This window comes from Chaetodon trifascialis, chromosome 14 (assembly GCF_039877785.1).
Source record: "Chaetodon trifascialis isolate fChaTrf1 chromosome 14, fChaTrf1.hap1, whole genome shotgun sequence".
NCBI lineage: Eukaryota > Metazoa > Chordata > Actinopteri > Chaetodontiformes > Chaetodontidae > Chaetodon > Chaetodon trifascialis.
Genome location: NC_092069.1, coordinates 16,515,001 through 16,542,530, shown reverse-complemented (window position 1 = coordinate 16,542,530; position 27,530 = coordinate 16,515,001). Strand labels below are relative to the sequence as shown.

The following is a 27,530-nucleotide window of genomic DNA, read 5'->3' as shown; positions in this document are numbered from 1 at the left end:
GCTGCCACCCCGCCACTCACCTCAGCTGCCCTCTCCTCCATCTCACATCTTCCCTCCGTCCCAAGCTCGGCGTCCATTCCCTGCAGAGTAACACCTCCCCCTGTAGGATAAAGGCAGGACTTCAACCTGGAAACCTCAAACGCCTGGATGCATTTCACGAAGGCCCCTGAGGTGAGCAAACTGCCATGGCACATGTCTTGAATGGATTTCATTTAGCGAGGAAAGAAATCTCCATGATTTCTGCGGTCGGTTGCAGACTACTCAGGAGGCAGATGGTGCATGTTTTATACCCCTCACGTTACAGCGTTCCCTCGTAAAAGCTTATTTCTAACATTAACATTTCACTGTGCATCCCATAGACAGCAGTGATATTTGATCTGTGTGGTGAGCTATTAAAACTGCAGAAAAAGCACATCCAGCATCACTTAGAACATCTTTTTTTGTAATTTTTTTTTTATTTTATAGTTTGTTGAACACAACTTCATGCTGCCTTCGTGAAATTTAAAAGTCAATGTCAATGAAGGCAAGTACATTTTGAGAAATTAAAGTGTGCTGCACCACACCGCTAAATGATCCTGTACTCCGATTCCAAATAAGCTGGGACGCTGTGTGAAACATAAATAAAAACAGAATGCAGTCATGTACAAACCACCTTTTCAGGATGCCCCTCTCCAATCATGATACTATCACATGTTCTTTGAAGGCATCAAATTCAGACTAAGCACATATTTACACAAATCGATGAAGCTGATGAGGTAAAACATTAAATATATTGTCTTTGTACTGTTTTCAAAGCGTTCATGTCACAAAGGATTGGCAAATTATCACATTCTCTTTAATTTAGGTTTTACACAGCATCCCAGCTCTCTTGGAATCAGGGTTGTAAACATTGATCACTAGGTATGTGTGTGTGTGAAGAGCGCCTAACACCAGAGGGTAAACAAAAGTCAGGTGCACAAAAACTTGTCAGGTTTTATTAGTCACTGGCAATTAATGTCAAGGTCTCAAAAGGTTTTCCAGACTGACTCATGTCATAAATATGCCATTCACATTCAAGAAATAACAGCGGAGCGGAGATGAACTGTAAACTAGTTTATTCATTACTAAACAATGAAGACTTTTAGCTTATGAATAAGTCCTTATGACAGCATCAGTTTTTCTTTCAGTCCCCTGCCTCATGTGTTATTCAGGCCGGTATCTGAAGGAATATGAGGCGTGGAAGCAGCGCCAGCACTCCCAAAGACGCAGAGTTAGGCAACAGCTCAACCAGATTGGATTGCGAAATGAAAAGCTGCATTTTGTACATAAATCAAATGTTAGAGATCCCTGTCAACTGAGGACCATCCTCCACCATAACATGTAATTGTTCTGAAGCTTGTTTTACAGCTTTGGTGCTTTTAGTTGATGGCCTACAGATGTTTAAATTAATGAGCGCAAGCAAGAGGAAACAATAAAGCTTCTGCTTCGACTGACATTTGGAATCTTACACTGGGATTCTGTATTTATATGATTACAATGAGAGCCGGCGTTGGCTTGCATGTAATACCTTTGATTTTCTGCTGTCACCTTTGAAATGAATCAAACTGAAATGCATTTTACGTAGGTGATCTGTTTGTGATTCATACTTTTTTTTGTTAATGAACACAGTGCAGCTCATGGTGCACCTCTTTGCCTGATGTCATTGGTATTTCTGTGAAGTAAACGTCAAATCAGGTGGACGTCTCTTATGTTACGCACTTGTGTTCTGCAGACTTATGTCAAAACTCACCTCGCTAATTGAGCGAGCCACCTGTTATTGACTCCATCCCCTCGTTCCTCTCACATGTGCATGCAGTAATGAAGAAAGGAAACGAATAAAAATAACACACAGCAGAGGTACGTGCACAAGAAACGTGTCTACAAAGTCTCAGTAAATCCAGATTATATGATTAGACAATAAATGATAGACAGACAGATAGCGAGGAGGGGATCTAACATTTTCTCTATGAGCTGGCTGTGGCTGTTACTGGCAGCCTGTGATGTTCCAGATGGTGGCAGGTTTCCCTTCCAGCAGTCTGTCAGTCTTGGCTCTGAGCCACCTGTGAGTCAGGTAGGGCAAGTGAGGACAGCTTGGCAACAATTCACTGCGATAGACATGGCCAGGAGATGCTCTGGGATTTGAGAGAGCAGGCCGGTCTCTGACCCGGATCAGTAAGAATTAATTTCGCTATCGCCTTTGTTTCCCAAACGCATTACGAGTACAACAAATTCAGCTAATGTGATGTTAAAGTTCTCGAAGCCATGAGGTTGTATACCAGCATTTTCAAGGTTTTTCTTTTCATTGTGAGGTCTCAATTGCAGTATTGTTTCTTTTGTTGGTCCCTACATCTCTCCAGCCTATTAATGTGTACAAAACAGCAATGCTGCTGCTTTTCAGATGGCATTACCTTGTATTAAGTAGGTGTCAGAAAAGCAGTGCTGGAATGCAACACATTTACTCAAGTACTTGCACTTTATTCGAGTATTCTCACTTTATGCAAGTTTCTACTTCTACTCCACTACATCTTAGAGGTAAATATTGAACTTTTTACTCCCCTGCATTTGATTTTTTTCTGATAAACTGAAGGATTAAGGAAGATTGAGAGTTCCTTTATGGATAAAGATAAGATTAGGATAAATAAACTATTTTAAAAAAACCCTCTTGGATTACCCGCATGATCACACAGCTGAAAACAGGACTGAACTGACTTTTTAGGGATATGATGGTCTTATAGAATATGATGCATTACTTTAGATTAAACTACCTAACAGTGTCTAAAGTGGTGTAAAATTAGCCGAACTTTAAACATCTATAGCAGTGAAATACAACATGCACATTGATGCAGCAGTAATATTAACATCATATGTAATAGTAAAACACTTATCAGGATCATTTTACTGCATTATGAGTACTTTCACTTTTGATACTTTAAGTACATTTGTCTTTTCGCAGTGTGGTATTAGTACTTTAACTTCTTGTCTGCATTGGTGCATCATCGTTGCAGAACTTTGTTCTTTGGAAAAGAGAACCGCAGAACCCCCAGCAGCCACGCTGGCAGATATCCATGCACAGCACACATCTGAGGAAACATCACAGGGACCTGCAGTGATACAGTCTCTCTCTCAGTGATGATGCTTAAAAAGTCCCAAATTGAGACAGGCTGACACGTTGAGACAAGTTGGGCAAACAGAGTGCCACCTTGGCTGCAGGTTCACTTTGGGTGACGGTTAATATGTGGAAAGATGGAGAGGGAGAAATTGCTTTGATAATCCTTCATTATGGCTGAAGTCACAGCACATTAAAGTGCTCTGCTGAGAGCAGATTTGCAGCTGCACTGCCACGTCTCATTCCCCGCCAGGCTGTAGAAGACACTGCTGTAAAACACATCCGCCGTCATGTTAGCTTTTAGAACTTTGCCATTATGTTGACATACAATTTAAAGCTGTCCACTCCATATTATATGGATTTCTAATATTATTAGCTACTGTTTCACCGCAGTGTCCCCAGGACTCAAAGTAGATTTACACGCATCGGTGGTGCGTTTTTATGTTTTAACATGCATTTTCATACACACTTAGTTCTTAGTCTACTTTTAGCCTTATTTTAGTATTATTATGTTTTTAGTGTTGTCTATCTGGTAGCTGGTTTTGTATTGTTTTGACTGCAACTTTTGATACTCCCTCGCAAAAGAGGATTCAAAAATCAATGGGACTTAACCTGGTTAATACCGTTAAATAAATAATATAAAGTAAATACAGTCATATGGTTAACTGTTCTAAAATAAAATACAAATTGGACTTGTGTACTTGTATACAGACGTTAAAAACTGTTAAACGTAGTGTGATCATATGTATTTACAGTATGTTTGAGTGAGTAGATCTCAGTCCTTTGGTTGTGGGACATGGGAAGCAGATATTGTGCGTTACCTTTAATTCATTCATCATTTGAAAATAATATCAGGAATATTCATGTGATTACAGAATAACAATACTGACAGTCAGCAGTTTAAACTGTTTAAACTCTGTTTCTCCCCTGGCCTGTGGCTGTGCTGGAATGAATAGCAGAGCCCAAAATAGAAACTTTGCAGTGTGGAGATCCATGTGATCTGACTAACATTTCTCTCTCCGTCGATTTTCTCGACAGCCGTTCATCCACTCGGCGGGAGTTTCTCTGAGGATTCTAGGAAGTACACTGTCGAGTGTGAAATTTTTTGGATGAGCGGTTCTTCAGAAAGCTGCAGGCAGCAGCACAAGAGGGCGAGCAATCAGGCGCGTTCTGAACGGGCGCCGCACTCGTCGTGTTAACTCTTCAGACATCAGGACTCAAAATGATGGAACCACTTCCACTGAGATGCTGGGATTCCCTAATGTCCGGTCAATGTGAGTTGTAGGCTGGAGCATCAGCTATGATACATTTTACCTTCATCAATATCAATATGTGGAGAGTACACTTGGCCACATTGCTCAGCAGCTTAGTTGTGCAGTGGGTTTGTAACATTTTGTTTTTTGCATGCATTGTAGGTGCTATGGCTGACACAAAACTACTGACCTGAGATGGTAAGCATAGGACGAGATAAGTGCACTCATGTCCCAACACTGCTGTGAATGGGAAAAGAGCGGTTGTGTTTTCTTCATATGTACAGATGGCATCAGTTAGCAAAGATGATACTGCGCCTGAACAACTAACAGGACTAGAAATGTTCAAATACCATCAAAGTCCAGTCACCCCTCGTCCTCACTTACCTTCTTTCAATGGAGTGAAGGAGAAATGAGTTTAGAACATTCGTGCCTCAGGCCATCCATGTATTCCAGGTATGTTTACATCAGCAGAGTCAGCTGAGGACAAGGCAACAGATCATACGGAAACGTCTGCGGATCAACCAATGTGTGGCTTCCCTGAAATCATCCCCTTGTTTACAATTGGCCTTCCGCTCACCAATCCTTTGTGACTCACGGCTTCACCTTCACCTTGAATAACATCAAGATTTAATACTAGGGAGATAAGCTACTACAGCCAACTGTTGCAGAAATACGAGGCAAACCACATCGAAACAAACACACTCATTACTGAAACAGGAAGTAATCCATAAAGCACGTGTTGTAATAAAAAAAAAAAAAAAGTCGACCTTTTTTTCTCTGCTTCCGAGAAAAACATGATTCTTCATGTCTTTGCACACTTCCTCTCATGAGATCTGCACAATGCAAAAGAATGCTAAATAGTCTGTATTAACAATTTGGAGCCTTGTTAAATTAATGAAATTAAAATACTGTCTGCAAACAGCATGCATGCAGGGGTTTACTTTCATCAGTCATTTAAAGACTTGATGGATTTAAGGCTGGAATATGCTTGAATTCAATGTTATGATTAATTTAACTATTAATTGATCTGCTGAACTGGTTAATCATTTGTATATGAAATGGTGAAAATGGTTACTTTAATTGTTCAGAGCCCGTGGAAGCATCAGAACATTTCTCAATTTGTTTGACAAGAAAGAAAAGCAGTAAATCATCATATTTATGAAGCAGAAATCAGAGAATGAAATGGATGTTTTTGCTTGAGAAGCTTTTTTTTTGCAGTTCAGATATGTATTTATGAGCACTCTACACCACAGTATATAATTCATACCCAAGAACAAAACAAAATGTCCCAGAATGTGAGTATTTGTCACTATTTGATACTATTGTGCTGCACAAACACAAGATGAATCAGCTGACATTGACGGAAACAGTTACATGACGCCACTGATCCTCCTGTATTAAACTGGTCACTGCAGTGTTAAAGGTGTCCTGTTGGGGATAAACCTTCTTTATCAGTGGAGCACTTCCAGATAACAAAGCTTGGTGACATTTTGGAGTTTTGTTTCTGAATCGCTGCTCAGCACTTAGAACAACACTGTCATTGCAGTGCATGATGATGACCGTATAAATGTTGGCTTTGATTGAGATATGGATGATATTCATTATACTGATATGGACTCCTGAACAGCTTTGAAAACAGTCATAGATGAGACCTGCAGCATGAACGCTTCACTAACACATGGTGTCGTAGATGTTGTTGGGAATGTCCTTTTTCAGGTATCTGGCGCCCCCTTGTGTTCAAAGTGGCTCACTGCCAAAGTGGCTGCTAGCCACTGGCATCACTGATGAAAGTCTTGGATGCACATATGCGCATTTTACCTGATTTTATGCACTTTATTTTACTATTTCTCAGTGGGTTTGGTTTTCCATCTTATTTTATGCATTCTACTTTCATCTTTATTTTTACTATTGTCATTAAGTGGGTTTTATTTTCCACTAATTACAACATTCTACCCTTTTATACGTTCATTATGTCTATTTTCATGTGAAGCACCTTCAGCCTTATTCCTCATTAGAGCATATGAACTTTTGTCTACATGCTATAGTATATAAGTACTTATATACTATAAGCATATAAGTACTTCCAGTAAAGTAAAGCCAAAATGGATGCAGGGTTGAAAATATATATTCAAATAATCTCTTTATTCATTCTATATAGTTGTACACCACTAAAGACAGTGATAGGAGCACACAACGGGCATGAACATTTGTCAGTTATATAGAGGAGGGAGGAAACTTTGCAGATTTTAAAAATAAAAGAACATTTTCTAAATCCTTGTGTCGCTGAAAGTACATCCAAAACAGAAGAAATAAGACGGTATGTGCCAGATTGACTTCTTTCACTTGCTATGGATGTTTTATTCTGTACAGAGGGACAATTTGTACAAAATTAATCTAGATATATAACACTACATGAAACAAGGTAAATCATATATACAATATTAAATGAATCATATAGTACAGGTCACATACAAAAGGACACTTTAAGTTATCATGGAAATAATATGTTAAAATTAAGAGATCTGCAAAGATCCTGCAGAAACCGAACAAGCCACCAAATCATTTTTAAATCATCTCGTTATCACAGGTGGCTCGTTTTTCAGCACTAAAATAAACCTCAAACCTCTCCTGAATCAAACTCATAAAATCCATGAAACGTCTCTCCCAGCAAGCAGGACTGTTTCATAAACGCGATGACCTTGACAACAGAAATCGATCAGTTTGGTGAATGGCATTCCTCCAGGGTAAAAGGTACATGTTTAACATGGTAGTTTTAATTTACATCTTTTTGCATTCAAGCAAATACAGTATTAATACAGTTAACAAGCCAAGTCACAATGTCAGTTTATTGTCAGCATCTGGCATTTTTGAGGCCATTTGATACCAGTGTGTTTCAGCGTTGGGCATCCTGAATGGCCAGGAAAAAAAAAACAAAACAAAAAACAAATCCAAAACCTGACATCCACGCCACGAACCTCCAGAGACAAGACAAAGAAATACAACACATCAAATATGAAGAACTCGAGCAGACCTCCTTAGTTTAAACAATGGTACTGACTGGAAGATATTTTCCAACTTTAAAACAACTTTGCCACTGAGGAAGGAAACAAACGGCTGAAATTAGGAATGGTAGCAACACAAACATGCCACACCTTTAAATATGAAGGAAGTCGTTGTTTTGGTAGCTCTCGTCGAGTCATTTATACGTTTATATCTGACGTCATCGTGTTAATAGCTACTGAGGTTACCCACTCATATGTTTGATAATAAATTAATTTCTATGTTTAATTATAGAGGACATTAAAATCTTAAGCATACAGTACCAACACATCTTCATGCTCTTTAAAAAGAAACAGAACAAGCAAAGGTCCTAACGTAGTCACGGCTGCTAAAAACCGTCAGAGAGCAGAGTTTATATTTCCTTTACAAAGATAATAATCCCTATTCATTTTACACTATATATAAAACCCCCCACTCGACCTTGAACAATCCACAGCTGCTCTCGCTTCTTTTTATTCAGTGTGCAGCCGTTATACGAATGCAACTGAGGGCTACATCCAAGCTCCGGATATTGCTACAGTAACTAAGGTCGCAAACAGCTTTCATTCGGGTTCATCCGCAAACTCAAACTCAAAAACAGTAAGTACCATTGTTTGAACTGTCCAGGCATCACTATGGTCTGGTTTTCAAATATTGCCAATGAACATAAGGAAGCAAGCATATAAAAGAGCGGCGTATGGCACAAAACAATAAAATGGAAAGAGTCAAATGTCCACAGGACAACTTCCCCTTTCCTCGCCATCTTTCCTAGACATTGCAAGGCTAAGGACAGGCCTCAGTTTGGTCTGGTGTGCTAAACGAAAACAAGAACAAAAAAACTTTCAAACACCAGTGAAAAAGAAAGGCAGGTGTCCCTGTCAAAAGTCACAGACACAAACAAACAAACAAACATAAAGAACACAACGGTCTTGGCACTGACAAGATGTCCATTAGATTGAGCAAAAAAGTAAAGAAAACACACAACCGATGACGGGAAAGTCTTTCATCTGACCAACAGGTCCTGTTTTTGTTCCCTTTGACAGAAAAGAAAACCAAGCAGAGACCAAGACACGATCCTTAGACAGTGAGTCCGTCAGTTCCTATGTTTCCATGTCCAGTCCGTTGTGAACACGTTTGCAAGAAGGAATGAAGGAACCAGCGTTGTGGCGTCCGTACTCCCAGGTTCCACATTTACAGTGAGCGCACAGGTGGGGTGGAAGGAGAAAGGAAGGTAAGAGGAACGGATGGGGGAAATAACTGGAGAACACACTGAATGTGGTGAGGGCTAAAGGACACACAAACACACTCCCACTCGCCTCCAAATAAAGAAAAAAACCTGAGAAAGCAGAAATCTGAGGGAGGCGGACACAGGGCTTCTGCACTGGGCAGCAGGAATGAAGGAGAACTGAGGATTCTGGGTAAACTCATGGTGGGAGGAGGGATGGGGAGCCCAACATGGGTCGCCAGTGTAACTCTGGCACCTGGGCGAAGAGGGTGTCCATGGCTGTCGAGGGTAGAAGGGGCAGTTGAACCAAGAGCCGGCAGGTGGCGGGACCTAGAGTCCATCGTGGGTGGTCAACATGTCTTCAGCTCTGCGGTGGGACTCCAAGGCTTTTGTGGTGTAGATATCCTGAGGCAACTCAGATTTGCGTCGCACCATAGGCCGCTCTTTCCGCTGGTCATGCTGCAACTGAGAGGAGACGAGGCCATTTTATTTCTAAGATTTCACGCTGTCACCTCCTGCCAACATGCCTCTGATCATATCTCTGAGATGAAGCAGAACAGCTCGAGCACAATGAACGGGTGGAGACTTTAAATTAAATACACAACATCAGACATCCTGCGCTAAATTTATGAAGCCCCAAAGTGTTCAGCATTAAATAAAAGAGACATTATGACACGATTATAGAAAAAATGTACATATGAGCCAATAACATATGAGCCAATAACTTGTTGAATAAGAAATGATTCAAACTCAACTGATTATCATTAAATATTATCACTTGTTATATTAGAGTTTAATAATAGAGTTTAATAAGGGTTTTATTGAAGTTGACACCTCATATTATAGAACTTTTTATTTCAAAATGTCGTTTTTAATTGACATTTTCCCCCAGTGACACTTATTTCATGTCATTTTATTTCTTCCCACTATTCATAAGGTCATTTCTAATTTTTTTTTAATTTGATAATGTTACTTTTTTATGACAGTGGCAGCATCACCAGTCATAAAAATGATAACAGGAGGTTGGCTTTTAATAATCTGAGGCTGTGCATCGACGTACAGTGATCGTTCGTCTGTGGTTGTATTTGAGACCCTTTCAACAACAACTGATCCGTTATTCGATTCATCCACTAGTCGACTGCTCTTTGACAACAGTTACAGTTACCGTCTACTTAAATGCAACTTGTTTATTTATTCATGGATTTTTACAAAAATGCATTATTGAATAATTATCTATTCATGCAACATTGAACACTTTGGGGCCGTACACTACTAAGACGACATGCATGGGGAGGCAGGCACACAAAAACGGAAAGCTCTTTTGATTCCAGTGTTTAGTCCGTGGCCAGATTTGTTCCTTGTTTTGTTTTTATTGGTGGTTCGATTTTAAAAGAAAACAAAACTATAATTTACACAGAAAATATACAATCATAATAACTATAGTGCAGGTAGCTTCGATTAGAAGACTGCAAGCTTTGGTAACATACAAACTATGAGTATAGAGTGAATATAAGAGGAAAGATGAATAGAGACAGAGAGAAAGTCAGGTTTACCTGAGTCGCGCCCTCCTCAACTGTCTTTTTTAACCTCTGAACATCTTCTATCAAAGGGATATCCGTCTCCATTGCTACAGGACTATTGAGGTCAGAGGAATCAACATACATAGAGAACTATGTTGAAAACAAAGGGAAACAAAAAACAAGAACACAAAAGGATGGAGAAAAGACTTTCAGTTGCATGCAAAGAAGAATGAATCAAGAGGCTCCAATTAAAAGAAGCAACTCTGACCTGCTGAAGTTTAATATGGATTCATGTGAGGTGGAGGGATCCAAAAGATTTTGATTATGAAAAACCAACTGAGTCAAATGACTAAGAGATCAGCTGCTGGGGTCGCCAGAATATAAAGCACAAATCAACCCTGAACTAAATCTTTGATGGCATTTTAACATTGTTGCACTGATTTGTTTGGGTTGATATTTTTCGTTTTGTCGCACATTTCAAGGAACAGTTTGACATTTTGGTGATGAGGCTTATTTGCTTTCTTGCTGAGAGTTAGAGGGTCGGACAGGTACCGCTCTCATGTCTGTACTGTATCTACTGCATGTGGCTGGAGCCAGGCCGTTAGCTTAGCTTAGCACAAAGACTGGAGACAATGAAACAACTAGCATGGCTCTGGCAAACAGTAACAAAATCTGTATATCAGCACCTCTAAAACTCACTAATGAAAACATTCCAACTCATTTGTTTAATCCAAAGTGCTAAAAACAGTTGCTGTTTTACTACTTTTTATTTCCTGGATAGGCACAGTGACTTCCTGGAGTCTCTACTGGTTGCCAGGCAACCTAACCAACAAGGAAGTTACTGCACCCGGCCAAGAACTGGGATTCAATGGAATTTTTACCGCAGTTTCTCCCCTTTGTGCTAAGCTAAGCTAAGCTAAGCTAACTAGCTAGCTGTAGCTTCATGTTTACCCTGACAGACATGAGGTGGGCTGTAACAAATGGCATTTTCTTTACGTCTGAAGCTTCTGCTGAGATTTTTTAAATGGAGCTTCAAATCTCACCATATTTTTTGACAGCTATCACTCAAAAGAAAAAAATCCACCAACAGAATTCTCCATTTGAATTAAGTGATTCTTCAAATTAAATGAGTTTGTCTTTTTTATTAAATCAATAAATGTATTAAATCTTCCTTGAATGAATACAACCCCTTAGTTTTTTTTAATGTACGTATGTATTTAGAGCTCTGCTACAGCTGCCTCTCGCTCTGTCTGTGGTCATCACTCTGTAGTCTCACTCAAAGCCCCGCCCACAGTGCGAGCTGATTGGTCACGTGTGATGGGTATCCACCCTGAAGGCGACTGCAGCAGAATGCATTCGCGAACCGCAGCTGTGTGTCGAAGGGGAGAACGCGGATAAGGCTGAAGTTGATGTTCTGATGATCTATCACATCTTGATTTAGAATTGCATTCGGATAATTTGGTACGGCTCTAAACATCTAACTCTCAGCAAGAACGTGAATAAGTTTATTTCCCAAAAAGCTGAAATATTCCTTTTAAATGCCACACTGAAGTAAGTGGATTGCTAAAACTGTTTTGGGGAGGGGAATTTCAAAAGCAGGACTTTCGGCCTGTGTATAGTTGCTCTTCAAATGAATCAAAAGCTTCTTCAGAGACACTTCTAGAGTCGTCTGATTCAACCACTCACTGAGCACATTCTTAGAGCAGGACCACTCATCAAGAGCGTCATTTGGGAAACATGAACTATTAACTCAAGAGTATGAACAAACAAGAAACAGGATAAGATGGAAACTACAATTCAATAATGAAACTGGCTCAGACAAAACACAAGACACTTATTTCATATGTATATTAGTTGTACAAACACACACTCACATTTTGGTAGCAAAGGACAAACGGGTGTGGCTGAATGAATGCGCTCGCTCACCTGTGGATTCGACTTGGCGAGGTTCTCGATCTTGATCCAAGCCTCTTCACGTTCTTTTGACTTTGCCTTCTCTCTGTTCAACAAAGCACCAAATCATTAAATCTGTTCCACTCCAATGAAACATGTGAAAGCCAACGCTTGTTTAGCAGCAGCGTTCAGGCTGATTGTAATGAAGTGTCAGTCAAACGCTGAGGATGGATTGAGGGAGAGGAGTCTGTGGTGCCTACTTGTTTTTCTCAGCCCTGAACTGCTGTGTGCAATCATCAAAGAGCTTCTGATTCATCTCCATGAAAAGCTTCAGAGCGTTGTAGATGAGGCCGTGGATGGTCCTGCGAAAACAAACACACACACACACACACACACACACACACACACACACACACACACACACACACACACACACACACACACACACACACACACACACACACACACACACACACACACACACACACACACACACACACACACACACACACACACACACAAAAGTAGGTCAAGAGTCAAATCTTTACAAACACAAGCAGCATTACTGCAAAGGCCACTTTTGTCCCACAGCAACAAACTGTAATTAATATCAAAGATTGACAATAACGCTACAACTAATAAGTTGTAACACTTCATTTTATGTTATTTTATGTGTGAGTAGCTTGAATTCAAGGAGACGTCTTCAAGTGTCACAGTCCAAAACCTAAAAGATGTTCAGGTTACGCTGATTGGGATTTTTGCTTGAAAAATGACTTTTTTTTAATATTATTAGATGAATAGATTATACAAATAATTGCCCATTGACACCATTTTCTGTTCTTCAGCTAGATAATAAACTAATTGTTTCTGACTGTTAATTGCTTTATATTCAACATATCAGGTATTAAGATATATCACATTAAAATAAGTGATCTGTAGCAAAGGGTGCAATATAAGATGCATTATAGGCTGTGATGAACCTGATAAATCCTACTGTGTCAGATTGGTGCTTCATGCGGTGTGAAGTGTAGTTAGTATGTCATGCGTGGAGCCAGCTGAGCGTCTTACTTGTTCCAGTGGGTCTTGGAGTTGCGATACAGAGCGGGGAACATAATCGGCAGGATCTTCGCTGCGTTGTCGCTGATAAGACTCATGATGTACTCGTTGTTCCAGTAGTACAGAGCTCTCTCTGCCACCTACAGAAAACAAAACACCTCAGTTAGGAATAAACCGACACCCACCACCACTGCACCTGAAGGACCCCAGTTATGAAGGCGCGGCTGTGATCGCCCATCAGTTACCTGGAAGTGTGGGCTGGACACACACTTGGCCAGCTGTCTGAAGAGAGGCTCCTGCACTTTAACGAACTCAGAGGGCTCGATGACGTCCAGGATCTCCTCCAGTTCGTTGAGGAACATCACTTCCTTGGGACTGTGAGTCTTTGGCCAGTACTTTAGTAGAGCCATTACCACCTGATGGGATGAGGAAGAAAGATCGTGTCGACTAACCAATCAGAGAGGGAGAGCAGCTTTGAGAGCGAAATGAACAATCAGTCACTCAAATGATCCAAAAAAATTATTCAGCAGCTTATAATCTTGCAGAGCAAACTAAATCAAATGCAAAGAGAAGATTAAAAATGAAAATGTGTTTGACGTACCGGCTCAGTTAGAGTGCTGTCCTTTTCTAAAAACTGCACCACGCAGTAGGCGAGCTGCAAAACACAAAAACATTTCCAACCATTAAACTGTCAAAGCATTTGAATTCACGCACTAGCAAACTAAGAGGTAACATGTGGGGGGTGGGGGGTCGCCTAAGGGACAGACCGGGTGGAACGAGTAACACCAGTTTTTGACTAAACATGCAGAATGACCTGCTGCTCTCATGACACGGAGGCCTGAACTCAAAGCACGTTCGGACACGAATATCTAAACACGTTTCCAAAGAAGCGTGACCTGTAAATAATCCACATCACTCTCTCTCCAAACAGCCTCGCGGGCTTCATTCTGGGTTGAGCAAACGTACCTGTGGATGGTAGACACTGAGTGATTTGACTTTGTGCAGAGGCAATAAAACCTTCAACAGGAAAATCTTGTGCTCTTCTTTTAGCGGTAAGGCAAATCCATTGATTATGCTGAGGAATAAACACAGAGGTAGAAGAGTTTCAGGACAGATGCTTGAGCTGCATTCACCAAAGCTTGTAACCTTAGCTCAGGGCCATACCTTCCAAGTATTTCCAGTAGTTCAGCTATACCGTTATGGTGCTCTGTCTCATAGATAAACCTGAGAGAACAAACAGAGACGTCTGTCAGCGGCAACACACAGACTCTGTATTAACAGAGACAAATGAGTCATATGCTGATCTGCCTTTATGTTTAAAAATGAGCAGAGCAGCGGGAGAACTGCACTGACCTATAGAAAATGTTATTGATCTGTTTTCTGATGTACGCTCTCAGGCCCAGGAACTTTCCATAGATCCTGTGGAGGGTAGTTTTGAGGAAGTCTCTCTCTCGGGGATCTTCGCTGTCAAATAGTTCTAGGAGCTGCAATGCAAGAAAGAGACGTTACCACAATGACAGCAAAGGTAATTAAGATGGTAATTCATGTAGAAAAACTTCCCTCACTTACTATCAATTAGCAATAATTAGGGGGTTATTAAGGGAAACGTCTTCGCAATAAGGCAAGGAAATAGTTAAAGCACATTTGCTAAAATGTAATCTGTGTAAAAAACGGCTCCATTGGTCCCACCTACTGCTCCTACAGCGATTTGCAAGAATCCACAAAACAACCAATCAGAGCCAGAGGAGCATCTGAGGGAGTGTCTGACATCTGTCAATCACTTCTCACACACGCTGCGAACCGGCCCCTCCCTCCGCTCATGCTGCTGACTGCCGCTCAGTCAAACAGCTCTGTGAGCAGCATCAGGAGGCGAGTGAAAGCTATGGCGGAGCAACAGCCACCCGCAAAGGAGAAACTGCCCATATCGCCGCTGCCAACGACAGCATATACAGCTAAGACGACAAATAACCATAAAGCTAATATGGTGATTGTTACAGAAACACTCTGCAGCGTGTACGGTATGTTAGCGACTGTGATGTAGCGGCTGGGCAGAGTTAGCTTGTTTCCAATGCTAAGAAAGAAAGAAAGACATCCCTTTATTGTCAAGGCTAACGTTACTGGTTGTCATGGCAGCCGCGCCGACCCCGTGGGGAGGAGGGGCTCGGAGGTAGGACATGAGTGCAGCAGAGAGGGAGGGGGAGTGACGTGAACTTGTGTTGGTTCAAACTTTCAGGCTAAGTCTGCTCTCTTCTCCATCTTACCTACTGCAGCTTTAATGCTGAATATGTGTACCTTAACATAAAGTGCTACAAACTAATCTTTTCTTACCTGCATAACAAATTTCTGGTCGATGTATTTCTTCGCTATGTTCGGCTGAAAGTCGGGCGATTCTAAAAACCTAAGGAAAAATTCATAGACGAGCTGCAACAGAGACAAGAGAAACACAAAGGGAATGAATAGAGTGAGGATGGGGTGCATAACGTTCAGTGCTGCTCATTGTTGAGGTAGTTCAACTCTTCTGACACCAAATACTCAAATGCTGTAAACTTAAACTCTGAATTCTTCTCTAACATGAGGCCGTCTCTTCGTACAGGAATGGCTACAGAATGGCGTGCCTCCAGTTGGAGAATAACCCTTTCTAAACCTCTCACGGCTGTGCAGATGATCAAATCATTGAAATGTCAACCTGGAGGTGTGGCCACGCAGCTTCAAGTGTTGGCTCATCTTCCTCTGGATCAAACTCCGCTCCGGTGGGGTTGGACGATGGAGGCAATGTTCTGAACATGTTCACTGCAAACTGGGAGAGGAGGAAAATGATGAATACAGTGAACGTCTCTTTAAGCGCCGCTTAAGTTAACTCGCTTTTGTTGGTTTAATAACCCAAACCCCACACCAACGGCGACAGCTCTACACGTACATGACAGAGGCTGCCAAAAGCTCATCACTGTAAGAGTTCACAGCCTTTGTGTTCAAGAATTACGAACTTTCCCTCAGCTCTTGATCACATCAGTAAGAAAATACACTGTCTTGATGCCAGACTCTATAACTTATTTCACTAAATGTCAACGAAACTCCCTGTTTTAGGTATTCTGAAATTATTTTCCTTTTAGATTAATGTTCACTTTGTCCTTGTAACTGGCCTCCGAGGGTTTGATCCCACAATAATCCAAGTGTGTTGTGTTTCTGGTCTCTCACAGTGTCAACTGACTCCCCTGTGGGCTGCTGTTCCCTGCCAGGCAGATCATGGGACAGTGCAGGTGGCCTACTAAAACACAGGGAGCCTTGTGTGAAAAGACAGGCTACAAGGTAGATAGACTGTCTGTGCTGTTCTGCACTTCAACCCAGAACACTCTGTGAAGATCACTGTGCATTAACTCCACAATAGAGACTGGAAATGGAAATGTCATAACCTCGATTAAAGCCACGCTGCTGTTGGCTTTGATGATGAAGAGACAGTAGTTTGGCATTGGTGGTGAAAGAAGATATCTTCAGTGTTTTCATCATGTTTATAGCTCCATTTCTGTATCTGTGCACTCTGCAGATTGCGATGATCCATCATCATCACCATCATGCTTTTGGTTTGCTTGGGAGTTCAGCTGTAAATCCAAGCTGAGGCAAATTTTGTTTTAATTGCAAACAAATCACTGTTGCTTTTTCGGAAAATGAAACATTCATCACTTCCCTTTGTACCAGTGGAGACACTTTCCTGGGAAACACGAACTTACAACATAAAAGCTTTCGCAGAAACAAGACGAGTCCAGTACAAACAGTATCAATATTCCTGCTAATAAGCTTGATTTTAAATGAGGTGAGCGACAGGTGGATCACTCATTCATTACTTCATCAGGTTCTGTCTCTGTCAGGTTATATGCTAACATTAGCAAGCTAATGTGCTCTCAATAGCCATACTGATGTTTAGCAAGTAAAATCATGTTCACGTCATACTTTTACATTCCTGTTTAGCATCAACATACAACCGAGGCTGGTGGAAATGTGATTAGTTTTGCACATATCTGACCTGAAGATTTCACTAGCATGGCTGACAACTTGTATACAGCTAAATTTGTATACATGAAATCTTGCAGATTACAGCTTTTGCAAGACTCTTGTATCTTTTCCCTCTCTTCTTTGGCTTCAACCCACTTTATTCTTAATAATAATTTGAAAGGCAACAGCAAGTGTACTTACAGGGTTTATACAGCATTTTAAAAGCCAAATTCAAGCACTTTTCAGGCACTTTCAAAGTACCTAAACTAAAATTTTCCAAACTCTTAAAGCCTTTATCATCACGTATGAATTGTTCCTATAAATGCAAAATGCATAATGTCACTTTATTTTGACCAGCTGTGAGCATTAACTTTGATCGTTTTGACCATGATTATTTATTGCTCGTTTCAACATCAGGAGACATAAACAAACATGGTGGGATCTTTGAATATTTAATTTTGATTATTAAAAGATTTTCAGTTGTGTTAATGAAATGAGTACCTTTGAATTCAAGTATGTTTCTAACCTTGAAAACATGATTAAAATAAAGCATTTTCCAAACTTTCAAGACTTTGTACAAACCCTGGACTTACTTAACATCTACCTTCAAAAAAGATGACTTACAGATTATCTGAACACCTCAATAAAGAGTCCATCTGCCCCAATCTGATTGCAAACATCAACCCACTGTTCAGTCTGACCCGCAGCCACGAGCTGCCCCAATTCCCAGAGTTTCACCCTCATCTTCAGCTTAAACCACAAACTTAACCCCCGCAGCTCTACTGACCATGTGCACCACCTCCGGGTAGATGGGCTCTGTGATGACATTCCTGTTGTGGGTGATGTACTCCACCATTTCGCTCAGCGCCGCCCGCTTCACTTCCTTCCATTTCAGGTCGCTCAGCGGGTCGGACAGGAAGTCAAAAAGAACGCAGCACTGTCGCAGCTTCTGGATGAAGAGCTTCTCCTGCTCTGCGGGGGCCACATCTGAGGAGACAAAGAGAGAAGAAGAGTGAGGCGGGCGAAGGGAAGGAGAGAGTCCGGGGACGGCAAACACAGAGCTGAATGTGTAGCGAGGCTGCACGGCGGTGATGAAATAAGTATAAGGCGGGTGAGACCATAGGAGAATGGAGCCATGTTCAAAGACTGGGGGGGTCACAAGAGAACAGAGGGGGCGGTGTAACCGTCAAGGATGACAGTTAAAACAGCAATGTGACAGAAAGAAAATGCGAGGCAACAAGAAAGTGATGAAGACTGGCAAATGAGTCATGAAGACTAAAGTGCAGTGAGAGGAAAGCTGAGATGGTTTGAGCATGGGGTGGGTGAGGGGGGGGAGTGCAGAGCAGGGGAGAAAAGACAGGATGGGGAAGGATTTGGGAACTAGGTGAATGGTCACAGTCTGACCATTTGACACAGAAGCTGAAGGGAAAAAAAAGCTCATAAAAGTAAACCTAGCTATTTAAGTCTGTCATTATATCTGTCCGCGCTGGTTTGAGGACTTCCTGATTCCTTTCATTTCCACCGGAGCACTCAAGAGCACGGGCTTGTAAACAAACAATCCCTGCCAGAGTCGACACTTCACACATGACAACACAAAAAGAGGAAACATCCATTCGGGCGACCGTGAAATTCCTACCTGCTCATGTGGTGCTGTAATAACACACAGCGACACCATGATTATGTTATATGACACGGCTTTGATGGCGCTCGTTTCTCTTTATGATGTCTGGTTTAATCTGCGATCGTCGTCCCATTTGAGGAAAATCCACACATGAAAAACGTAGCATGGCCCTGCTCAAAGGTAACAACATGCCTACCAGCACCTCTTAAGTATATGATACCTCATCGGTCGTCATCGTGTCACAGGCCTGAGCCAGGCCTAAGATAAACTAACTGGCTGTAACATTATATACTCTTCAGACTCTGCAAGAAAGCAAATAAGCACGTTTATCGAAATGCCAAATAGCTTTAAGGCCAATAAAAATTATATTTGCACAAACTATTGTTTTCTCATGAAAAGAGCAGCAGTGCAAGCTCTGCAGCCGGTGCCACCGTGGTTTTATCGATCTCTCTCTGCAGACACAGCAAAGTTTGTGGTGTAATCTGGTTCCCTTTACAGATTAGATAGTCCCCAATAAAATAACAGTCGTGTTTTTAAAAGATTGATATCTCGGCTTTCTTCCCTAACCGACCTGATCGAAAACTGATCCTGTACTCGTGCAGCTGCAGCTGTAATAGGCAAATTCATAATGTCGCCGTACCCCTTCACTAAACTCAGGTGTGGGTTAATTGAACTGACAGAAGCAGCTGCACGCAGCGCAGATAAGAGGTCTGTCGGATCAAGATGCTCTCATTTGGATGATAGTGATTTACAATGCACCAACCAAACATGCAGAAATGTGGTTTGTCTGCTAGACTCATAGTTATGCTTTCATTAGTGTCTCTGCTGGTAACCTCTGATCTGAATCTGATAAAAGATGAGGTGAGGAAGACGTTAGAGCAATCACTGCCTACACAGATGCACGCAGAACATGACACTTACAGCAGCTTTACATTAAGCTGTGCGCAGCCAGAATGGCTTCTTATGAACAGGTATTATCTGACATTGAGTTCGACTCGCGCTGTACAAAGTCATCCACAGCTACAATGCAACAACAGGACGTAAGGCACTGCGGTGAGCAAATTCATTCAATCCTCAAATATGACAAATGTACAGAGAACATCCGTTGTCTGTGGTCTTAAACCTCAACATACCAGCGCTGCAAAAGCTGTGCTTCCTATACCCCATAATTACTCAGTGAAGGGTGTGGCATTAACAATGGGCTGGCACCGAGGCCGTCTGCTCCTGATGAGGGCCTTAGATTAGATCAGATATATACATGGCATATACGTCAAAGGGGAACAAAACAGATGAGTACTGCAACCTGTGGGCGGAACACGTCCAATTACTGAGATAAGCAAATCCGGCTGTGAGACAGATCATGATTTATGAATTTGGCACCAGGTTCAAATAGGAAAAGGGATAAATAATAGCCGGCTGATGAATAAAACCGAGCCCTGTATGAATGCACAGATGTATATAAAACCATATAACTCTGAGATACATTGGTTTCCGTGTTACATCGCTGTCTTCCATCTTGTTTTAATTAGACTGAAAGTGATGAGCAATTAAGCCAACTGGCATGAATTTTTAACCCAATTCAGTCATGGTGGTGTGTACAAAGAAGGAAAACACTGCAGGAAAAACCTGATATAGACACTTGGTGGGAAATAATAGGCAGCTAAACCTATTCGCTCATGCCCTAATTTCAGTGAATGTACACAAAGGCTGACAAAGGCCACAGAGAAGGACAGACACACACACAAAAGTGCTCGACATTCTTGCAAACTGGCAGATTCTAGGTAAGAAGAGAGATATCCTATTCAGACATAATGGAGACTTGGCCTGGACACGCGCACACACACGCTCGCGCACACACTTCTGCAGTGTCAGTTTCAAGTCGGCCAATTAATCTTGATGACAGTGAGAGGTTGGGAATTCCAGAGGAGAGAGGGTAAGTGTGTGAGCTGCCATTAGCGGCCATTTCCATAAAGGTTTGATGGCCAAAAGCGCCGTCACTGTCACAACAGGAAAACACTGCGAGAGCCAGCACTCCTGATTAAAAACACATAAGAGGGAGAGAGGTCCACCCACCACATTTATCATTATTATTATTATGATGCAGTCCAGATCCACTAAGAATTGTCGCCAAAGTGCGGTTCAGAGCGAGGCCCTTAGGTCAGCTGAGGTGCTGCAACAGTGAGGAGGATTAGATGAGCATTTTATTAGCGCTCAACACTAAACCACCTCTCTCCTTGTCATAAGGTTTGTGCTCGAACAGTTCTGTCATTTGTGCTGGTCGCTCTGGGGCCTGAAGCCGGACAGGAATGTGTTGCCATGCCTTGCACCCCGGACCGTGTCAGACTTGTGTTGCTCCCATTACATAAGTCTGTCTGCCTGCGTTATAAAGTTTCTGTGCACTCCTAAAATACCCCAGTGGGTTGTTGTGTAACAGATAAAGGCCCAGTGTTGTGATCAAAAAAATTGATGTTAACCACAATGTGACCTCTATTAATGTAACGAACAGACGCCTTAGGAGGGGAGTGAGCATGTGCATGCACATACACGAGTATAGTGTCTTGTGGAGAACAGAGAAAGATTTATCTTAATGTCCCCGTGTTCAAAACAAATAACCGGAGTCATGTTGGCACTGTGGTCTCTACTTTTTTCCCTCTGTAAGTGGGTCAAATGAGCAGCTGCTGGTCTGGAGTTAGGACCGGTTTGGCAATCTGCTTTATCGACAGTATGTTATGATCAATGTAAACATTGACTGGTTTCCATTTCTGGCTCTGCAGGAGGACAGTGTGTTGCAGTTTGGAAGGCATACAGTGTGAGCAACTGGTTTAGATGCATTCATTCATTAGTTCTGGTGGCAACACCTGAGAACGCATCCAGCACATACACAGCAGAGCAAAGCTTACAGGTTGCTGCCCAGGTGTTGTCTGGGAATACTTGCAGACATGCATCACTGCCACACCTGAAACTGCACTGTGACTTGGAGGCTCCCTTGTGACTAATATTGTTATTAAGATGATGTCTTCCATCTCAAACTAAGAGACCTGCAGAAAACGGGATTCAGAGACCCCGTTCACGCTCCGTGTAAAAACGCATCTTCGGTGACTCATTTAATCTCCCGAAATGTCTGCTAACATGAACATGGCTCTGAATACAGACGGGCATGAGCGCACCCAAAACATACAGAGGAAATGTTGGGATGTGGAGCCTGATTCTGTGGAGCATTAATGCAAATCCGTTCCCAGGTAATGTGTCTGAGCTCAACAAACACAGATGCCGGTTTAGACAATACCTGAGGCGAGACACCGCAATCCTCCACCTGTCCACGAGCAGGTACAAATGGACATACTTTTAACATTTGAGCAAGTTTTGGTAGGATCAGGAGTTTCAGTTTAATGTGAAAAGAGAGGTGCAAACGGTTCATAAGTGACAAGTCAAAGATTAGACTGAGACATGTTTGGATGGTGGGTATCAGCTGCCATCTGTTCCAAGTGAATCTAGACACAATGAGTAATGGATACAAGATGATAGAGACACACAGAGAGAGAAAAGAGGCAGAGAGAGTCCAATTGTTCCCCAACACTGAGTTGTCATTCAAGGCAGTCGCCTCTGTGGCTCAATAGAGTGTGATCAATAATTGCCCGAAGCTTCATCCAACGCTGGGCTGCACCCGAATACAGTGGTAACAGGCTGGGCCTTTCAAACATGACTGAGTGCATTGTACACACATTAAGAGGCCGGGCCCGATGCTGTAATCCCAAAACATGACTGCTATGCTCTGACAAATATGGCTGGGTCTTATTGACAGAGGTGCTCTGTTGACAAAGATGTGCCATTAAAGAGGCAAATTCAGCCTCCTTGCCTCAGCATGTGGCTGGCAGGAGGGTAGCGAGGGAGAAGGGTGGGGAGGTGGAGAAGGGGGCTGCTTGCTGCAGAGCAGAGGCTGTCTACAGCCTCCACACTATGACCAATTTGTACCCAGATGAACTGGAGTGTGACAAAAACGCTGGGCGGGTGGAGCAGAGAGGACGGAGGTGAGGAGGGAAGGCAGCGGCTGGCTCCTCGCAACTTCCCCGCACAGGCTGCCATTAATAACCGCACATACAAAACACGGGAACACACAATTAGAGCAAAACACATGAAAAACTGAGGAGAAGACCCTTCCCTGGGCTATGACCTCACTTCCTTTGACATCACTAGCTTGGCGGGGGGATGGGCAGAGAGCAGCTAGCTAGTAAAACCAGATTTTTATGTAGCCGCTGTATCTCGCTGTAATGCACACAAGCCATACAAATAAAGACCCCTTCAGTCCCCTTTCAAAGCCAACAGAGCCGCCTTTCCACAGTTAGCTTGTCTAAGACGTCTGAATGCTGACTAACCAGGCAGTAACCAGTGGAGGGGAACAGGAGCACAGCAACACACAGCTTCACAATTCCCCAGGACAATACAGGAAGGATAATTTGTCCTTACGTACCTCTGAAGTGCATAAGAGCCACCGGCTGAAAAGGCCCATTGGAATTAGGTGCATCCACAACCATCCTGTCTCCAGATTTATTGCATGTCAACATCTAAACCTCAACCAGGAAGGCGATCCACTCAGGGCGAGAGGCCAGCCTCCATTTTAGCACAAAAGCAGATCAGAAAATGAAGCTCTCCGCTGCTGGAGGGAACTGGCTAGTTAGTGATGTAAGCAGTGAAGGAGCTGGCTGATTGGCTGAGCGCAGGCAGCTCTGGAGCAATGAGGGCAACGACTGCTGGGAGAGAGAGAGGGTGATTGGCTGAGAGGAGGCACAGGGGCGGGACATGCGTTGGAATTCTTTTTTTTTTTTTTTTTTTTTGGTCCGGCTCCTCCTCCTCACTCACTGGTCTCCGGTGACGCTATGAAAGGCAGGCCCCGCTACAGATCTGAGATCAGATTGACTTCAGTCACAGCCACAGTTTAACCATTAGCAGGGTTTTCAGCATAATCTGACTTAGGATAAGCAGCTGGAAATAACTTATTCTGAGAGAGACAGAGAGGAAGAGGCCCTGGCTGACTCTTCAAAGTCTCTCATTGTTTCCTCCTGTCATCTCTGCTTGGTTCTTTATCAAAGGGAGGTGGCGGAGAGGGTCAGAGGGGGCCCTCCAATCTTTGGACTCAATGAGGAACAGGAGGAGACAAGAGGAAACCACGAGGGGCCGTGGACAGGACTGCTGGGGACACACTGCATAGCACTCCAGCACGAAAAACCAGAAAGAAGAAATTCAGTGGAAAGCTGAAGGACAATGTAAATGTGTGGTGTCATCCTGAATATATAAAGAAAACAGCACTGAATCAGATAAATGATTAGATCCAGTCCTTAAAATAGATGTTTGCACACTTTCTACTCTCCAGTAAGAACAAAATGAAGCTACCGTCTTCAGTGGCTTTACATAATATACTTTGTGAGAGGGTTTTATGACTCACACACCGTCCGAAGCAGCGGCAGAATTTGCAGCATTACGTTATTCTGAGTGGCGTATGTGTGCTTAACAAAATTAGCTATAAACAGGAAATGAAAGTAAGGGGACAGAAAAATAAGTGTACGAGCACACAGAGCAGGAAACCCCAAGCAGTACTTAGTTTATCTAGTGACTTAATTATCTATATCATACAAGCTAAATATCAGATGTCATACTTTCAGTGATACAGGTTATGTATATTTAGACTGACCCTTCAGTGAAGAATTATTCCAAGGATCTTTTCGTCAAAATAAGTCCAACTGCAAGGCGACAAAAGGGCATAATCTTTGTTCTTCGAATAATGAAGCAGCTTTCCCTCGTTTCACGTGATTTATCAGAAGACAGATGAAGCAAAACCACATTCACACCACAAGGCTGACCAGGATTTTCATAACAGTGGGGTTAACACCACTGTCACAGTCATTTCACAGTCATTTCACAGCCATTTAATGACAAAGGGACTCCAACAATGAACAATGCCAGACGATTATCTAACAGCTACTTCATTAAGAGTCCACCACTGAGGAGGGCGTCATTTACAGTATGTCATATTACAGCTGTCCTGTCACTTCATAAACTTCAAGTGCTTTATTGTCATATGCAAAGCCATTACAGCAGAGCAGTCAGTGGAAATGAATTTCTTAATTCTCAGGCTCCCTCCAACAATACTCAGTGTGAATCACGCCTGTTAAAAGGGAGGATTTCAGACATAAATACCCTAAAATATGTAAAGTGCAGCAGTTAAAGTAATAGAATATAATAAATCTAAAATTAAATACTCTGGCAGGCAGATGCACAGTAGTGATAAAATGAATTACTGTAATGTAGACAGGCCGAAGACAGCACACGAATAAACATATACAGTGCTCTGTAATGGTGAACAGCTTGTAAACAGGAAGTTTTATATATATATATATTCAGTATATATGTTGGTGTATCTCTCTAGATAGATAGATAGATAGATAGATAGATAGATAGATAGATAGATAGATAGATAGATAGATAGATAGATAGATAGATAGATAGATAGATAGATACTGTGATGTATGCAGGCACAGACAGCAGTAATAAATATAGAGATGTAAACAGTACGTAACAGTAATATAAAGGCAAAGTGACACCTGTATCAATAAGGTGCGAGTAAAATGTCAAAGTAACGAGAATGAGAGCTCAAGAGTTCAACGTAGTAAATAAGCAGCTGAGGTTATTTTCAAACAACACGGAGGAATACTCAGAGAGGAAGGCCAAGTGTATCACTGAGCAGCTCTATCGCTCTCTCGGCATTCTCGCACCGAGGGGCCAAAGCGTCTCCAAGAGGTGCCATTACATTCCACAGCCATGACAACGGGCGGCGGTATTTTCTGAAAGCTGCCACTTACTTCCTACTGCTTGGACAGGCTGGTATGAGTGCGTGCAGGTTCAGAAATACCCCAGGACTCCTTCTGGATTTTTATTAAATAAACTATTATCTATGTAGTGGGATCTATGTTATTCCTCTGTCATACACCTACACTGTTGTCCAAAAACAATTAAAAACACGTCAGTGAGCAACACTGATGCACTGGGTGACATGTTACAGGCCCACACACACTGACCTGATGCTGTAATTAATCACTAAAAAACACACCAAATGTGCATTTATCTGCAGTTGAAGAGTCATCAGCAAATGTAATATTAACTCCTGTTTGAGTAGTGTTTGATAAAAACTACAGCTGACAGGAGGAACATGCAGTCTTGCAGCTGAATGCCACAAACCAAGTTTATTATAGTTAATTGTAACTAAAGTACTTGTGTGTACTTCCAAAACTAACTAAAAGAGAGTTTTATTCTTTGTCAGTTTGGTCAAATTTGTCAACACGACAAGCACAGAGCACATGTTTATTGGGAGAGGGATGTCTCCATGAATGTGAGTCAACTGCCTTCATGAAATGTTGTGTTTGTATTGTAGCACCAATTCTGAACTTCTTTATTGTTCTCATACAGAACAGAAAGTACAGTGGATTGAAAGCAAAGAACAAAACAAATGGAAAGTATAAAACCATAATAACTCTGCCACAAACAGGCTTGAGAAGTCAGAAACAGAAGTCATTTTTGTATTATCAAGAGATTTGTTGACACTAAGGAAAATACAAAAAAAATAACACATAAAAAGCCAGACACATTACTGTAAATCAACAGAGTTCCCCCTTTCAGCCAGAAGGTGGCAGCACCGTGCAGCAGGTATCTGTAACACAAGCCCATCACTAAATGTTTCACCAACACTTGGAACAACGTACTGCTCACCCCTCCTCATCAAACATGCATTGTTGGCCTACTGTCAAAATTTTGTTCAGACCAGCAAGTGAGACTGCATCAGCTGTTATCACAGACACCGCAACACGAGAGAAAACGCCTCATATTTGATCCATAATCAAGATATCTGTGACATTTCATTTGATCATTTGATAGTGTCACGCACACATTTATAGAGCTAAGTTTAATCTCTCTCGCACACACGCAAACACACACAGACACATGTTTCTGTCATTTTTGGGGACACTATTTAGACTTGCATTCATTTCTTGGAGACTAGCTCAAACCCCAACTCAAGATGATTTTTGTTATGAGGACAATGTTTTGTCCTCCCCACAAAAGTCCCCACAATGTGACTGTGTAAACAGATTTATGTCCCTGCATTGTGAGTAACACACATCCACACACAGACAGAGCCTGTGGCACTGAAAGGCCATCTTGAGATGTCTGTGTAACAATGGATGTCTCTTAAAGATACTAACTTCTCTTGTGCTGTGTCTGTGCTCTGACTCTGGTCTCCACGAACTCGTCAGTGACATATTTTCTGATATGTTTTAGTCGTTTTCTCTGCAGTTATGTTTTGATGAACTACAGTAGCGGCAGTTGTTTATATGTGTCATACACACATCAAGCTCACGTTCATTTATAAGACACCAAATATACCGTGGGGAGGCGGTGAAGCAATATTTGTTAGAAAATATACAAAATGAAATATAACATTACATTGCAATTAAATAGTTTTCTCTCCTCTCATAAACTTTACATATAAAACATGCCCAACAGGTATGTACAACTACTACAGCTGTCACTCAGCCGCAGTAAGCAGGAGGCTGACTGAGAAAGAGGTTATCTTGACTGCATCTTAACTGTGGAGCCTAAAATCACAGAGCAGTCCTTGAGCTGTCCGGGGTGTAATTTGTGATGATACTCAAGGCCCTGCCTGTTTACGCATGTTTCTCCGGGTCTGATGGGTCAGGGAGACTGTTCTCTTATTCCTCCCACTCTTTCCCCCTCAACTTCTTCCTTTTCTTCTCAAAACTCACAG

At 42.0% G+C, this 27,530-nt stretch overlaps 1 protein-coding gene across 4 annotated transcripts; it reads right to left on the bottom strand.

The window, feature by feature from the left end:
* Positions 1-6,491: 6,491 nt before the first annotated feature.
* Positions 6,492-23,400, bottom strand: ppp2r5ca (protein phosphatase 2, regulatory subunit B', gamma a). Of its 4 annotated transcripts, none has more exons than XM_070978801.1 (14): positions 23,187-23,400; positions 17,885-18,084; positions 15,797-15,907; positions 15,439-15,531; positions 14,464-14,594; positions 14,275-14,334; positions 14,077-14,185; positions 13,712-13,765; positions 13,356-13,526; positions 13,123-13,250; positions 12,315-12,416; positions 12,088-12,160; positions 10,195-10,276; positions 6,492-9,106 (listed from the first exon to the last, which is right to left on the bottom strand). In XM_070978801.1, the coding sequence occupies exons 1-13, from the start codon at positions 23,278-23,280 to the stop codon at positions 10,211-10,213; spliced, it is 1,392 nt and encodes a 463-aa protein (XP_070834902.1). In that variant the 5' UTR covers positions 23,281-23,400; the 3' UTR covers positions 6,492-9,106; positions 10,195-10,210. The 4 variants fall into 4 exon arrangements, with proteins under 4 accessions (XP_070834902.1, XP_070834899.1, XP_070834900.1 ...); XM_070978798.1 differs by having other exon boundaries at positions 10,195-10,311; positions 23,187-23,360; XM_070978799.1 differs by lacking the exon at positions 10,195-10,276 and having other exon boundaries at positions 23,187-23,360.
* Positions 23,401-27,530: the final 4,130 nt, after the last annotated feature.

Bases quoted from the DNA above. Each gene is read 5' to 3' on its own strand.
- ppp2r5ca (XM_070978798.1), bottom strand. From the start codon at position 23,280: ATGTTGACATGCAATAAATCTGGAGACAGGATGGTTGTGGATGCACCT. The intron at 14,186-14,274 runs GTATGGCCCTGA...TTTATTCCTCAG, and splicing joins CTACTGGAAATACTTGGAAG to CATAATCAATGGATTTGCCT. The intron at 12,161-12,314 runs GTAGGCACCACA...TTTGTTGAACAG, and splicing joins TTCAGGGCTGAGAAAAACAA to AGAGAAGGCAAAGTCAAAAG.